Genomic DNA, 17,090 nt, shown 5'->3' with positions numbered 1-17,090 from the left:
CATTGTCAAAGAGCAGCATGGTTTCATGAAACATAGATCTACGGCTTCAAACCTTCTGGTCTTTACCAACTTTATTGCTAAATGCTTTAATTCACGACAGGAGGTACATGCTATTTATACCGATTTCTCCAAAGCCTTTGATACCGTTGACCATAACATTCTCCTCCCTAAACTTTCTTTTCATGGTTACTCATCTCGTTCCTTCTCTCTTTCCTCTGGTGTTCCCCAAGGCTCTATACTCTTTTCTAATCTTCAAGTTTTTTATTGATGACCTCGCTTCCATCCTCACCTGCCCGTATTTGCTTTACGCAGATGACCTTAAATTGTTTGCCTCTGTTTCGTCTCCACTGGACTGTGCTCTCTTACAGTCCAACCTTGATAATTTAGTCCACTGGTGTTCGGTCAACAACGGTAAAACTGAATGTTAACAAATGCGACTGGATGTGCTATTCGCTTAAACCCTCCCCGACATCCTTTTCCTATTCTCTCAGTGGACAACCCCTTTCCCTACTGACCTCCTTCAAAGACCTGGGTGTAATATTCCACGACAAACTTCGTTTCAATTCCCACTTCGTTGACATCATCAATAGAGCTTCCAAAATGTCTGGTTTTATCCTACGTTCCTCCGCCGACTTTACCTGAATTCAGCCATCCTTAACACCCTTCTATTTCCTTGTCAGAACATTGGCACAGATGCTAAATGGTATCTGCGCTATCTGATGGAAGGCCTGAAACCAGAGGGCAGACCTGAGCCTTCAATATCCGAGTCAAGGAAGCTCTCTAGAAACCTAAACCCGAGCAGCCCAAGAAAGGGGACATTCTGGGACGGTCAGGAGTGAAAGCAGGAACCTGGAGACCTGCCGTTATCTATGCTAATGCGGTAAAGAGTATTCGACCGGCCATACTGCCAAAAGTATTTCCGGAGCAAACACTCACTCGTGAGGAGCAGGAAATAATTGAGAAACCCATGGAGATGTATGAGGGATGGAATAAGGAGCTTGTGTTCATCGGCATATGTACGCTTTCAATGAGGTTGCATAATGGTAGACTGCGCGACGGTGGACAGGGCCAAGTGGCTTAGGAAGGCAGGATGGACGGGAGCGCTGGGGATGATATACCAGTGACATATATGTTGACAGTTTACCTTCTCAAAGCCGCAGCAATTGAGACGGGGAAACTTCTACGCCTCCTCATCACTCAAAACATGGATCTCCACACACGGTTATAGAGAGTTTTTGTAGCAAGGAGGATGGCAAAGGCAAATTTCTCATGATCGGGTAGATGACTGATCCCTGGAGATAATTAAACGTCGTAATTGCTTTATAAATTATATATTTGGTAGCATATCTATGCACATGCACAGGGAGAAACCAAGAAAAGATGCTCCGGGGGACACATCGGGTGGAAGGACTAGGAGGTACGAAGGAATCGCGGAAGCCGTAGAGACTGAACGTGGAGGACTTAGTAGGGAAGGGAAGTTACTAGTCACAGAAGGGGAGAAGTTGAACAGCCTTGACCTAGACCTTCTAGGACTAAAGTAGGATAGGGAAACGCAAAGGAGTGCCAGGTCGGAGAAGGAGGGCAAAACCCCGACATTGGAGAACAGCTCCAAGCGCTAACGGATCCAATGGCCAGCATTAAAATAGCCCAGGTAGACCTCCACCATGCAAAAGCTGTGTCCCTAATAGTTGCAAGGGCAAGTTACAAAGATAACATTGCAATAATGCTAACTAAAAATCCTGGGTGTACTAGGGCAGATTCGCGGTCTGCAAGAAGGAAGCATGCAGGTAATTTGGGATTCCTTTTAAGAAAACTCAAGAGTTTGCATCATTCTCAAAAGGAACTCAAGATACATGCATATTAGTCGTCAAGGGAAGCCAAGAATCGACATCGGACTGTAGGACCATAGAAGAGCAACCGCGGCTCCAGGATTACTCTTTCCCTTTCCTTCTCTTCGTCGATTTCAATTTCCCCATACTCAATTATTCTAGTTATTTCAATTTTCTAATCTTCGATTTCTTCCTTTAGGTCGTACTCGAATGTTACCTCTCCATATTTTTTTGTACTACTTGAATTCGAAGCAGACCTCTGACTACCTCTGAAAATTAGCTACATTCCATTTCCGCAGAGTGAAGTCCGACGCTCTTGCCTTAGTTTTAACATCAGTCAACTGAAATTGCATATTACCTAACTCAATTTGCTATCAAGCTCTCAGCACTTTTTACAATATCCTGTCCGATCTCCTCCTCAGTTATGTCCCTTGTTCTCCCACGTATCTGCGTCCTTATCCACTTGGTTCATTATGAAGATGTATAAACATATATGCTTGAGACATACATTACGGAGGCAGTTTCTAATTCCAGAAATGGCACTGACTTTCCTTATTTCAAAGCTTTACGCTTCTCCGTGAAATCCATAAGGAAAGAGGCATTTCAGCGATACCTAATGAGTGTGAAGTTCGCTCTAATACGCGGAGATTTCAAGCCATTTAGGTGCCATTCTGGCAATTGAGGTAATTTCACGCAAACTTCTCCTATTTCATCATAGTAATGCTGTTAGTTACTTTGCTTCTATAATGCTTATCTTCCGTATTCAATTCTTCGACCCCGCCTCTTCTAGACGCAAACTATTTTGAATCGCTCCCCGTATCTTCCCCTTACTCCTTCTTCTTTTGACTTCAACTTAATATCAATATCAAACCTGGTCCTAATGGGCTTCCTTAGCTCCTAATTTGCCCCCCTCTACTGTGCATAATTTTCAACAAAGAGGGAGCTACATTCCACATCTTTGGAAAGAGGCCTTGTTTAAGCGATTTCACCGGATTTTCTCCAGCAGCCGCATCTTTGGAGCTAGCCCCATGAAACCCAGTCTGCCTGCGCATTTAACCTCTTCCGTCGTTACGTCACATGCTATGCAAATGGCCTGTTTGGACATCACGAGATTCTTTTCCGCCATTGCATCAGCATGTTACTTACCAAATGGTATATTTGGCCTCGACATGACTTTCTTCCGTGTCAGCAATTCGCAGCGCAACAGCAGGTGTCGATTTGCCGCCAACAACCAAATTTATAATAATAAACAAGTGTTATTGTGTTGTGTACAAGAACACTTTCAAAGCAATGTGTAAACACGGAAGGGTCAAACATAGGTGACTTTAAGAATAGCATTACTTTTAATTTGGAGTAGTCAAAAAGCCTCTGAACAGAGCTAAAGTGTTCTAACCGAGAACACTTTATTTCGCGCGGTAATTACTTAAACTCGCTTATGAAATTAATTAGTAAAAATTATTAAAAAGAAAAAAATAAAATATTGTGCTTAGAAATAAAAGGTTTGTTGAAGTGGAGTCGCGAGTGTTTTCTTTAACTTAATCCAAGCCAATCAAGTAAGTATTATTCCTAACCTTTTAGCGTTTTCTGTTTCAGTAGTGTTTGATTACCCCATCGTTCCGAAGTTAAGTTTCGGCAACCCGGAACGAGAGCAACCACGGTCCTCTAATTAAACATCCAGGAGCTAGTGCGCGAGCTTGGCCAACGCCCAAGCAGGGTAGTTCACTGGAAGAGGCCGTTTAGGAGAACGGTTAAACAGGCCTTATAGAATGGGTAGCGTTAACCCCATTCTAGCTATGAACTACTGCCATATTTCACTCCTCTTGTATCAACATCCTCGAGAGATATGTCAATAACTAGTTACCTGCATAGTTTGATTACCCCACCGGCTTTGTGGAACATCAATACACTACTTCTAACCTTCTCGACTTTACCTACTTCGTTGTTTGATGTTTTAATTCTAACTGAGGAACTACACTTCATTTAGGCCGACTTCTTTAAAACCTTTTGTTCCATCAACGACAACATGTTCGCTATCTAAATTTGGAACCGATCCTGCAGAGTTCCTTTTAATAATTGCTCATTCCATTTACTTTCTCCTTCCTTTGAGGTTCCCCAAACTTCTATACTAAGCCCCGTATTATTCCCCTTTCACCGCGCTTACTCTGCGCTGACGACTTTGAATTGTTTGCCTCTGTTACTATTCCTCCACGTGGTGCTCCCTTGCAATCCAATTTAGACAGTTTGGTGAATAGTAAATAAATTGGCACTAAATGTACCACTTCATGTGTTACTGGCTCCAATCCTCCGCAATGTCCTTTTCTTCTTGGTAGAAAACCTCTATCATTTCTGACCTCATTTCAAGACCTAAGTATAATTTTCGATGCCAAACTTCGATTCAATACCCAATTTGTCAAGATTGTGCTCCCTAAATGTCTTTGCATTCCTCTTCAGATTTTATGACAATCTAGCTTTCCTTAACACTTTTCAACACCTTGGTTCAAGCTGACGAGGCGGAAAAAAGGGGATTCCCCGGGGCCCAGAGTTTCGACGGGGGCTCGGAACAGAAAGCAGCGCAGACATTATCGAAGTTCCCTTCGTGGGGCTCGATAACTACTTTCATTCCCCGATTCCGGGATTATGCCAATGCTACAACGCCCTACAACTTGGTCCCTTTGGCTCCGTTTTGCTTCTACCGATACCGGTCCGCATGTTAACTTTGAATCGGTATTGGGACTTTTCTTCTCGGATGGAGTTGGGATTTTTCAATGCATAACTATGCAAATTGTGGATGTTCATAAAGCCATCCTCTGTAAATGTACTTCCATAGTATAGTACCTTGTCTAAAAAGGTCCGGTCCTCCCTATTCTACAGTAAAAGCGTACCCATAGTCCTCAGGCAGGAGGGCTTGAACACGTTGCACGTGATATGGGTGATACTGGATATTGCCTAGTGATCATAGTTACGATCGATTTTTGTATCCCTGTTCATCTTGGGATTGCTTGTGCTGAAGCAGTACTCAGTATTCAGTATTCAGTTTCTCTTAGAACTTGATCAGTAAAATGGTGGTACCAACACTTCATTAATGAATACCTGGGCCAATTTCTCGAAAACCATCAACTTTTTACAAGACCGTTTAATGTTCTTCTGGATCCTTGTGAGCTCCTCTAATAGCCCTTTAACTATTATCGTTGACTTTTTGGAGACCCTTATAACAATCAAATTTATGAACGATACCACGATTGTTTGGTTGTGGATAAAATTCACCTCAATAGGCTGCGGTGGACACTTAATTCGTATGGGTGAGGATAATTCGATCCGGAAAGTCTATAGGGACAATATCTATGGTAGAATTAGAAAGCCTCCGGCAGAACAAAGGCGTAGGCTAGGACGTCAGACAGTTGTTAACGATATCGAATTGGCGGATCTTGGGGCAAAACCGGAATGTTTGGAGTTCCTTATTAAGGTAGGGTTAGACCGGATACCGGTTGTTGCACTGTTGGTGATAATTATAGTATAGTGACACCAAACACCAATTCTTAAAAACAATAAAATAAGTTTATTACACTTCCAACAAAGTCGTGTTACAATAAAGTTACTTAAAATAAAAATCTAAAAGAAAACATTTGTACATTTCTAAAATCCCTGAATGAATGCGTCTCCATTGGATAAAACTACCGCGATCAATTGCTAGACATCAAAGTCATGCGAATTTCGCGGAGTCTGGTTAGGAAGAAGTGGTTCGAGGGAAGTTGGTTGTGTGGACGTCGGTTCGAAATGGGAATAAGCACTTTGGAATTCGTCTACATCCTCTCGTGAGGAAAGGCTTTGTTCTGCCCGTGCTGGTTCTAAAGACTTCGAGGCTGCTGCTTCTAACTTTCCAGTTTTCTGTACAACCTCAACGGATTCCGATGAGATTGATTCTACTGTGGTTGATCTCCGTCTCTGCGCGCATGCCGGTAAGTTGACTCGCACTAATCGAAAGTCAATGATGAAGATCATCCGAGCGAGCATTATAAGGAATGCAGCGAACCAGGCCACCAACGTTATTCGGATAGTTACTGTGTGAATTGTGTAGTTGTCCCCAGGCGTTATCCATGTATCGTTTATAGCAGGACGTAAGGCATTTATTAATTTGTTACATCTGAAGAGGAGGAAAAAACGGATGATTTCAATATCATTAAGAAATTCGAAAGTACACTTACTTTAAAGTTTTAGTTTCGAGATTATTGGCTAATCCACCACAGAAATCTCTATAGGCGCTATTCATCACCAGTAAGTGAATCAATGATACAATCGACATTACTCCAAAAGCTATCACAGCGGGAAAAACTATCCTCCAAGGTCTGGGGATTCCCCTGAAAGAAAAATTTGAAAATTCATTAAAAAAATGTTTACAGTAAAATAAAAAGTTATGCGTGGTAATCATACTAGTTGCACCTCAGTTGAATGACTGCTTTGTGTATGTTCAACCTCGCAGAAGCGTGCATGTTTCCTAATAATTGAATCGAGTCGAGTAATTTCTTGATCTGGTTGCCCCAAGTTTCAATGCAGGTTTGTCATGGATGTTTGTGTTTATCTTTGTGCTTGTCACTCCAAGGCCGCTGCGAACATGGGATTAGCTTGGGTAGCCTAAGGGTAGCATAGGTCCCAGGACGAAAAGTGGATTGATACACACGATGGAGCATAAAACCTGGGAAACGCCTCCTGAACTAGCACCAATAGTTCTACCACCAAACCATATCTCCAACTCCACGTTCTGGGAGGCGATGAAGGCGAGTTTTTCGCGCCTGTACAAACCGAACGTTGCTCAGCAGCTAGTCAATTCCCTTTCCCAATATAAGGCTGATGTAACAGCATTGCAAGAGATGCGTTGGACAGGGAGCGGTTTTCTGGAGAAGAGCCACTATACCATATATTATAGTGGTCATCTAGGAAATCATATGCTCTGAGCATTTAGAATTTTTTTTAGAAATATGAAGCCTCATTAAGGTTCACGCTCCTAAAGAGACTGCAGAGCCGGAGAAGGACACCTTCTACGAGGCAATTGAGCGGTCCCTCGAAGCCTGTTCCAAGTATAATATCAAAATCATCAACACATATTCAGGCGATACACCGGCTCTCATAGCTTACATAAGGATACCATTGGTAACGGACTCCGGGTTATTCAGTTATCAGTATCACACGAAATGATTGTTGGAAGCACCTGGTTTGCGAGGAAAGCAAAAGCTCATACATGGACGTCTTCAGACGGGACCACTTTTAACCAAATTAACCACGAGTTGATTGAATGCCGCCACCTTTTAGCCTTGATAAATGTCAGAACATATAGTGGGGGCAATATAGACTCGAATCACTATCTCGTTGGCATGATACTCCGGGCTCGAATTACCACAGTGATTAGAATGACCTTTGGCAATCAGGTGAGAATGAATACCGAAGCCATCCATAAGGGGGAGATGGATGTCGCAATAACCGCAGCTAGCAGATGTCCTGGAGATGAAGCATTAACAAATGATCTTCACAACCACCTGAAGAGCATTATTTTTTATACAGCCACAAACATACTTGGTCCCAGTCGCAAAAAAATTCGTAACGGCTGGTTCGACGATGAATGTAAGCTAGCAATGAAATGGTAGAATGCCGCATATCGGGCAACGCTGCACTCTTAAACGAGGGCACACGCAGAGGCCTATCACAAATTGCGTCGAGTGGAGAAGCGACTTCACAAAAGGAAGCCTGGGAGAAACAACAACAGGGTATGCTCCCTGTACTCCAGGCGCGGGAGTTTTACCAACAAGTCAACAAGATAAAGCCTTATACACCTCAATGCTCATCTTGCCGAGGCAAAGAGGGAAATTTGATTTCCGACAAAATGGGCATATTGGAGCGATGGGTAAAGTATTTTGATGAATTGGTCAACAACCAAAATATCGGCGAGTTGGAGGTCTCGCTAACTGAAGACGGCGGACAAATGCTGCCACCACCAAGCATGGAAGAAAAACTTCATGCAATTCATCGGCTTAAAAACCATAAGTCGCCAGGAGCCGATGGAATTACATCCGAATTGGTTGAATTTGGAGGCGACCCATTGCACGAAACGGTCCGTCAACTGAGGCTCAAAGTGTGGTACAGCGAATCAATGCCTGATGACTGGCAACGGGCATTATCTGCCCCATGCATAAAAAGGAGAATATGACGCAGTGCCGCAATTATAGAGGTATCACGTTGCTGAGTACTTACTATATATAAGATATTCTCAGCTATCTTGCCCCATACGCTCAGAACATCATTGGCCCATTCCAAAGAGGCTTGACTCCAGGCAAATCACCAACAGATCAGATTTTCTCTGTGCGACAAGCGATGGAAAAAATGTTGGAATATCGCCGTCAATTGCATATTTTCATCGACCGGCCGCCTATGATAGCATACCCAGGATAACACTCTACACGGCCATGAGAGAATTCGGTATCCCGACGAAATTGATAAGACTGATTACGCTGACCTTACCAATCTATGAGGCCAGGATCACTCTCAAGACCACTATAGCTACAGACTACAGCTTCGAGACTGTTGAAAATTTCTCCTAGGGTCGAAAATCACAACCGATAACAGCTGTGACAATGAAATCCGCGCAGGGTTGTTGGTTACCAACAGAGCTTATTATAAAAACTGTTCCGCACGACATTTCTCCCCATAGGTTCAAAGCTCTTACCGTACATGGCAATGCTCTTGCCAATCCTTATGTATTCCTCGTAGACTTCCATATGGACGAAGAAAAATAGCGAACTCTTGGCCGCGTTCGAGAGAAAAATTCTCCAGACGTTTGGATGTCGATAAAATTAGGCTCATCAGGTTGCAGTGGGCGGGTTACCTAATCCGTATGGGTGAGGCTATATCTAAGGTAGAAAAAGAAGACTTGGTAGACCTTGCCTGAGATGAAGCGATAGCGTAGGTTAGGACGCCAAACAGCTTTTAGGGATATGGAATGGTCGAGTGGGGGCGGAAAATCAGGAAATCTAGAGTTCCTTACTAAGGCAGGCCGTAGAACGGATACCCGTTGTTGCGTCGTTGGGGATGATGGCTTGCAAGTGAGATGAGAGGTCGATTGGGCAGGTGCGAATTGAACGATCAATATTATCGGAGAGGTGCTCGCAATGGGAAAAAGAGCAAGTTTCGCCGTTACGAGAGTCGTCACTTGCTGGGAGACATATTTAATAGTTACTTGGAGTTCATCGGCAATCGTGACTACAATTTTTTGCCAGGTTTTAAGACCTCGAGACTTATTCGTTCAGTTGAATGTCGATAACCTTAACGTGTTCAGTGCTTAGTACTTTGTTATTATCGTAACCCGTGTTGTTTTTTTAGTGATCTTCGATTTTTACAGCGACCCGCAAGCGTCTTGAAAACGATAATAATACCACCTGGTTGTCTGAGCTGCTTCATCCAATTGCTATGAATGAATGGACGGAAAGGAATTTTCACTCCAATGACTGCGCTTCGCACTCTATTCCGCTTCGAATTTGATTTTGGCCAGCCGAGGATTTGTAGTCCTTGAATGAAGAGTTGCAAAAAAGCAAGTAATGATGCTGCTGCGAACATAATAATGTTTTAACTATTCTGTATATCAACCACGGTCGTTGTTTGCAAAAATTTTCCCTGTTTCCCCTTCCTTCTTTTCGATGAAAAACTTTATCGGTGCACAGGTCGGTTACAGGTAATACATTAAAGACTGTTCTTTTACTGAATTATGGACCTTGGCCAACTAGCCTGGATTTGAAATGAGAGGCAAATAGAGTTGGACTGGAGGTAAACATCTACAAAATCAAGGTTCTCAATCTGACGGGCATCGCACTCTCCTTAATTGCATTAATGAGCAGAGTATCGCAGCTATCGATAAATTTGTATATCTAGGAAGAATCGGCAGAAAAGGCGGTAGCACCGAATTGGATGTCGTTTGACGCATTAATAGCGCTGGATCCGCTTTAGCTGCTTTGTTAAAATCTGGAAATGTAGTTATCTCAACACCAATATTAAGTTATGACTATTCTGTGCTAATATTCTTTCTGTGTTGTTATATGAGAGTAAGCACATGAAAAATGACCTCTAGTGTCACTCAAAATCCCCAATCCTTCATCAACACTTGTTTGCGACGCGTCATAGGGGTACGCTTGCTTGATGCAACTTCGAACGAAGAACTTGGTCGACACACAAGCCAGTTACCCGGTAGCGAGTTGATCAATAATTGTCCCTACCTAGTTTTTTGTCACTTTTCGCAAGAACCGTAAAGAGTGAGTAGATTTCCGATAGATGGGGTTTGAGCAAAGTGTTTAATTTTAGAGCTCGATAAGATGATTAGTCTGGTATCAGTCAACCAAACATCAGCCAATACCCGTTTGATCAAACTGGCAAATTTTACTTAACATTTAGACAATATGGGTGAGTCTCGTTCATCAGTTCATTAGTCATTGCATTATACGATCAGTTTGGCATCATGCTGATTCAACTGAGAATGATACGGGACTGATTTTGTAACTGACATCCTAGCCATCGCATTATTCCAATCTATAGTTTTCTTAGTAAAGGATGAATTTTCAACCCCACTCTCGAAGGTGTTGGAAGGGGGGGGAGGATGAAGTTGCTCTCCGTTTGGTTTGGTCCAATATCAAGTGGATGTGGACATAGGATCTCTCATATCCCAAACAATAATATAGCTTTAGACTTTAGCTAAGGCTCAGAATATTGGTGGTTTGAACTTGGATATAATTAATTGGACCCTTGTCCTGTTTTTGCGATTATCTAAAGGAGCGTTTTTCACCTGTTGCCACTTTCGGTCACGTTGCACCCAGAGCGGAGGTGAGGCAGCATCTGATGTGTTGCCTCTGCCCTGAATGCCTGGGTGCTAAGCCCCAAACGGGGGGAGAGGAGCTCGTGCACCAAAACAAGTGGGAGCAAGTTGCTCTCCATTTGGTCCCGTCCAATATCAGATGGATATGGACTTAGGATCCTAAATATCCCAAACAATAGTTACCGTAGTTTTTCAGCTATTATGATTTTGGTGGTACGAAGGCGGCCATTGTTTTCAGAAATTAAAATGCCAGTGACAGCTAAAAGGTTAAGAAATCGAAAAAATGAACTGAATATTTTTTGTGTAGAATTTCATTATGTATCGCCTAGAATATAGTTTGTCCAGTAGTTTTGAAATGCCCTTTATAGAGGAGCTCTGTGCAACTTAAGTTGCAACTTAAGAACTGAAACCACATTAGGAGATTTTCAGAATCGACATTTTTTATTGTAGAGGATTTAATCGCTTTATGTCCTTACGTAATCTTGTAGCGCAATTTAAATAGCGCTTCAGTCTGTTCTACGAGTGCATTTGGATTGGTTATAGTTGTATTTTGTTAATAATTAAGAGTGAGAAACGTCTTCTTTTTAAACCAGTTTTTCTTAAAATGATGTTTTTCACATTTTGAGGGATTCTAACTCAAAAAGTAATAAACTGATCATTACGAAATTTGAGGGTATGATTCTTTAAAAAATTACTAGGAATATGACCCGACATTTGAGATAATACGATTTTCAATGGTGCCTTTTTTGCGTTATGGGATTGCAACTGGTTTTTTTCAGCAGCTGCGAAATTTTTGGTTTCTATTTTTTTCACCAGCATTAAGGTTCATTTTCTTAGAAAATAAGTTAATAATGTAAAATAAAGAGCGTTTTGGCTTCAGATAAAAATTGGAGTTGCTACATGTTCCGCAATTGGAGAGCTGTAGTTATGAGCTTCAGCGAAATAATGTCGCGTAAATTTTTTATTGTTGGCTCAAATTTTTCAACAAAAAAATTTAAAAAATTGCTCGGAATATGACTAACATAGTGTGGAAATTTGAATGAATTTCATGCAGTATAGTGTGTTGTTTTCCTGCTAAGAAAAAATTCCAAAACAAGCGTGAAAATAAAACTTCTAATGTGCAACGAAGATTATTTGTTGACTAAGGACCATCCCATTGTTTTTATTTGTAGATATCGATATTTCGAGAGCCAGTTGCAAAACAATAGGTTTGCCCCTAATCAAAAAACAATCTTTTCAGTTTATTGAAACACAGGACAATCAAAAAGTTCAACGCTATAAGCCACACCTTCTAATGTGGTTTCCCCCCTTAAGAATCTAACTTTCATTAAAAACTTACCAGTCCAGTTGGGATTTTCCCGATGAGTTGTACAAAATCAACATAGTAGTGCACACCATGGCAGCAATCGCAGATAGAATTTGATTATATAAGACATAATCACAAAAACTAACAGATGCCCAAAGCGTCTTTACAATATCAACTTTCACTGCAGGAATGGAATGGAGTTAAAAACAACATCATTTGTCTGATGAACACAATATTACTTGTGGATAAAAAGTTATAATCGGCTTCATTTCGAACTTGGTCCCTAGATATGTCCAAGGCACGCGCAGTGGCTGTTTCTTCTTCGGTATCGGGTTCATCCTCTTCGGGGTATTCTGATTCCAAACTTCTGAAAATGTGGTGAATTTTTCTGGGACGCAGTGTTGTCTCTGTAATTTGCAATACTTACTCATGTATTAAATTTTAAGAAGTAAAGGATAAAGTACTACCTCTTGTCGTTGATGATTCAGTTACTGCTTCCGTCGTAGAAGTTATCACAGATGCGTTATCCTTCGAGGATGACGTCTGTGTTCTGCTTAAAGTACTATTTAGAATTGCGGTTGCATTTTCATTACGGGGCACGAAGCTTATATTGCAGGCATAGATACAATTACCATCAAATGCTTGGAATAAGTTTTGAGCTCCAGTGATAGATAGGATAGCAGTCATCATTATAACCACCATGCAAAAAAGGACGCTACCTGGAAGAGTTGAAATAATATTCATGAGACTCGCTAGAATAATTGTATTAAATGGAAGTCATTTTTGCCTGCTAGAGTTTTAGAATATAATATAGGGTTTTCCATTAAGATTAATTTGTAAGATTCTGTATGAAAAAAAGCTATCGGTCCGTCTCTCTGTCCGTCCGTTTGTCTGTTTGTTGCACGCACTTTGCTCACAAACGGTTACACCTATTGTTGAAATGCGATGGAAAAGTGGAAACTATGGATCTCCAAGCATACAATGAGTAAAATCGTTCTACATTGAGGTTAAGGGAGAAGGGGAGGGGTTACTATAATATAATTGCCAAAGGGGGGGGGGTGTAATTTTTTTCACCGAATATAGTTGTGTGGGGTATCAAATTAAAAGTCTCGTTTAGTACTTTCCAAAGCAATATTTTCTCAGTTCTGACATTTGATGCCAAAGGGAGGAGTGTGGCAATTGGAAAGTGATCATTTTTTCTTTACGGAACGATTCTCAGACTCTACTCAACCGAAAAGCTGAAAAAAACAAAAACCACTCCATGCAGATATCTGCTTAAATAAAGTTATTTCTTTTTCTTCAGCCTTTGTCCAGTTCACAAGCGGGGTCGGCTCGTTGTGATCGGATTCGCCATTTGGCTCTATCGATAGAGCCAAAGTCTGAGAATCGGTCGGTGAAGAAGAAATGATAACTTTCCACTTTCTTTGAAACTGATTGCAACCACTTTAAGTTTACCCTAGGTTCATCATGGTTGAAAATTGTCATTACTTGGAGGACCACTTGGGTAAATGTCGTCGGGACAAGAAATCAAAAAAATAATTCAAATAAAAAAGACAATTCTCGCCGCATCGTTAAAGTTAAGTCCTGTACGGAGAGGTTAATAACTGAATGGCGAACCTGTCTCTCTCTGCGGAACCTATGCTCCGCGGGTCGTCGACTTGATAAATAAAATTAATAAATAATAAAATAAATGTTCTCCGAATATCAAAGCGAAATATTGCTACAAAGAGTTAGTACTTAGAAGAGGAAATATTTGGCATCATTAAATTTTTTTCTTACATGATGATGGCCATTGTGAGGCTACAACACTTTACCACTACACTAAACGATATTTAACGTGGCCAAGGTCCACTAAGTTGGAGTTCTAGAACATCCACGCGGTCACCCACAGCGGTCACTTGAGCCCTTAATTTCGAACTTCTGCCGATTTATCCTTTTTTTTTTCTAAACGGAAAAGATATCACGCAGTAAGCATACACTAAATAAAGAATTAACGGAAAACTCCAGAGGTGGTAAATTGACGACTCCCCACTGAGCTCAAGTAAAATTTCTTAGATAACCTGTTGCCTAGTTCGTAAGAGAACTCTATTTTTATTTAGTATCACTCGGTACTGATTGACAATATTCTGTTCCGGAACATGACTTAGTTCCGGATTATAAACGCGTCGTAAAGTCGATGTCTCCAACCTGCTAAATTCCGTTCCAAATCTTTGATAATAGGCTCGGATGACGGATTCGTTGAGTTGGTTCGTCCAAATCATACGACCCTACATTTTCTGTCTATGGTAGTGGACAACATAACGACCAAAACGTCCAAGGGCGAATACCCACTGTAATTTTGTTGAGCTACCCTCAACCGTGTTCGGTAATGTCTTCATGTCCTTGGAGTCCCGTTAACAGAATTTAAATTATTGTTCTAAATGTCTTCCCATTAGTAATGAGGGAGTAGTCAGCCTTATTGCAATACCGTATACCAATATAGAAAGGGTATTGGAGGGGAGTCGCTGAAATACAATGTAACGTCACTTCAATTTATCCGATAGGCGCGTCGATTTCTTCACCTCGGATTACGGATTTTTGAGGAGGTTTTTTTTTGCCCAAAGGGAAGAACAGATAGAAATGGAACCATTCTGATTTTCCGTTGCCTTTTATTTACAGGATTACAGGTCCTCTCGTCTTGATCAAGTTATCCACCTAGTCAAGCCGAGTTGTTTATTTTTATTTTGCTTTTTAGTGTTTACGACCTAATCTTTAAGATCCCATTTAGACAGTCTAGTGTTAGTCAATTCCACCCTTAAATAATTTCGTTCTCCTGAGGAATGGCTGCTTGCATCGAAGATCCGTCAGTGACTGGTAAAAGAATGAGGAAGACAGTGTTATATTAGCAGTTTAACATCAGTTCAATCATACTCAAAGATCTTTGTCCGAAAATTTTAATATTTGTTAGTCAAGTTTATCAGTTTATTCTGGCAAAATGACAAATAATAACAATAATTGTTGGCACAGCAATATTGGATCACGACCTTAAAGGGTGTCAGAGTACTCCATTCAAGACCGTAACGGTATACTACAGTACAGTGGAGGAGGTAATGTGGTCAGCTTGTGCTCGTCCGAGATTATTACCCTGATTTGACTCAGGTACTCATTCGTAGCTGAGTCGACTGGCATCCGACCTCCAGTCACGATAGGCAAATCCGTCTGCTTGAGCCATCCACACAGAAACGACAAAACAACGTTTTTATTGCGGTTTAGGTTGATATTTGGTTTTTAGGACACGTGATATTTTGTAACCAATCGTTTGTCAAATCTTAATGCTAAGAACTTTACTTACATTCTCGAATTAGCTAGCACAGTAGCGCCACCAAGGAATCAAATATCAACAATATTCTTAAATGCTGCCAATATCCTCAAAGGTGTCACCCTCGCCCTGATAAATTACATTAAATATGTAAATATCTTTCATTCATGTTATTTACGTAGCATGCGGATTCCAAGCCAAGATACAGGAGGAGGGTTTTAGGCCAGTACTTTGTACTATCCTCAGTAAAACAAAATAAAATGCTGAGATAAGGGAAAGAAATAAATATATCGTATCTGATTTCTCTTGATGCCGCGATAAAAAAAAACAAAATGATCGTGTTGGGACATCCGAAGGAAGGGGTATCACCTCCGTCGACGCGGCAGAGCGGGCTCCATGTCTGCACGCTGCCAACCTCACTGGAAACGCCGAGGACCTCGCCGTTCAGAAGAGGCGCATTGATATCTGTGCTCTGCAAGAATCCCGATGGTGTGGTGCCAAAAGCTGCAGCATTGACTCCGAACGCGGTAAAAATGGCTATAAACTTCTCTATTTTGGTAACCCACACACCCAATATGGTGTTGGCATTGCCATCTCAAAGTAATTCCGTGATTCCATTAAAGAAATCGCACGATTTGATGACTGGCTGATGGAGCTCACCATTATATCAACTGATCCCATTATTGACTTCGTCACCGCATACGCACCGCAGACAGGTCGACTTGGTGTCGAGAAAGATGCCTTCTGGCAAATTCTTAATGCAAAGGCCTGCAACGTGCTTGCTTATGACTATATCGTCATTGATGGCGACCTTAAGGGGGTCATCCCGTGCGAAGGCCGTTTTTTCGCCTTTTTTAGAAATTTTTTGTGAAGAACTGGATAACGATACGAATTTTTCTCCATATATTTACTAATATCTTGAGCATGCGTAATAATTTTTGTAGCCCGATAGCATAGTTCATTATTGAAATACAGAGCAATATATACACCCATCTCCAAAAAAGGTGCTTTTATGTTGCCGTTAGATAGATCTTGGGCTATGGTGGCAGCAGTTTTTCAATATGCAGTTTCGAGAAAAACTGCGGACACTAATAGCTTTGTTTTTGTCAATATGCATCTAACAATTGGCTCATCTTCGCACATTTTATAGTGGGAACAGTGAAACGCTACTCGACTATATTCTCATAAGGCGCCAACATTTTACCACCGTGACTAATTGCAAAGTGGTTCCCTAAGAGACCATCATCCAACCGCAGATAATCAGGCGTGAGGAATGGCCCGCTGTGTTTGTGGCGATTTTGTGAGAGGAAGAGGAATAATATCACTTACGAAAGTACCAGCTATTACCAATGTAGAGTCGTGGGACCAAATTAAAAACACAATCCACAAGGCGACCTATGAAACTCTCGGGGTCACCAAGCCAGGTAAGCGGTTCATTAGATACTTGCGAGAATATTTCGAACAGATTTCAACAGAAGAATTAGTTCATCCTCCACTTCCACGAATGCTGCCAACATTTAGAGCAATTCCGCTCCTTAGCGCAACTGAAATCGAGGAAGCAATCAAAACGAATGAAATCGGGAAATGCAACGGGATCTGACGACATGGTAGCTCAGCTCTGGAAAGCCAGTAGCTTAGACCCAACACTGTGGCTCTGTGATTTCTTCAAGCGGGTATCCAGGAAGTTGGAACACCATCTGACTGGCAAGAAAGTACCACAGTTCCAATATCGAAAAAGAGGGCTAGTTCAGCACAATGTTCAAATTACAGTCCGATCAGGATGCTGTCCCATACCATCAAAGTTTTTGATCA

At 41.4% G+C, this 17,090-nt stretch overlaps 1 protein-coding gene across 12 annotated transcripts in view; it reads right to left on the bottom strand.

Annotated features, from left to right (window-relative positions):
- Positions 1-5,362: 5,362 nt before the first annotated feature.
- Positions 5,363-17,090, bottom strand: part of LOC119652433 — a 30,250-nt gene continuing 18,522 nt past the window's right edge. For all 12 annotated transcript variants that reach the window (XM_038056562.1, XM_038056571.1, XM_038056572.1 and 9 more), the window contains 5 exons: positions 12,448-12,699; positions 12,220-12,387; positions 12,014-12,161; positions 6,032-6,184; positions 5,363-5,970 (listed from right to left, as the gene is read on the bottom strand). In XM_038056562.1, the coding sequence (XP_037912490.1) occupies positions 5,517-5,970; positions 6,032-6,184; positions 12,014-12,161; positions 12,220-12,387; positions 12,448-12,699 (1,175 nt within the window). In that variant the 3' untranslated portion in view covers positions 5,363-5,516. The remainder of the gene's footprint in view (positions 5,971-6,031; positions 6,185-12,013; positions 12,162-12,219; positions 12,388-12,447; positions 12,700-17,090) is intronic.

The sequence above is a fragment of the Hermetia illucens genome, chromosome 3 (assembly GCF_905115235.1).
Source record: "Hermetia illucens chromosome 3, iHerIll2.2.curated.20191125, whole genome shotgun sequence".
In the NCBI taxonomy this organism is placed as follows: domain Eukaryota; kingdom Metazoa; phylum Arthropoda; class Insecta; order Diptera; family Stratiomyidae; genus Hermetia; species Hermetia illucens.
The sequence above is the reverse complement of the archived record's forward strand: the minus strand, read 5'-3'. Positions and strand labels throughout refer to the sequence as shown.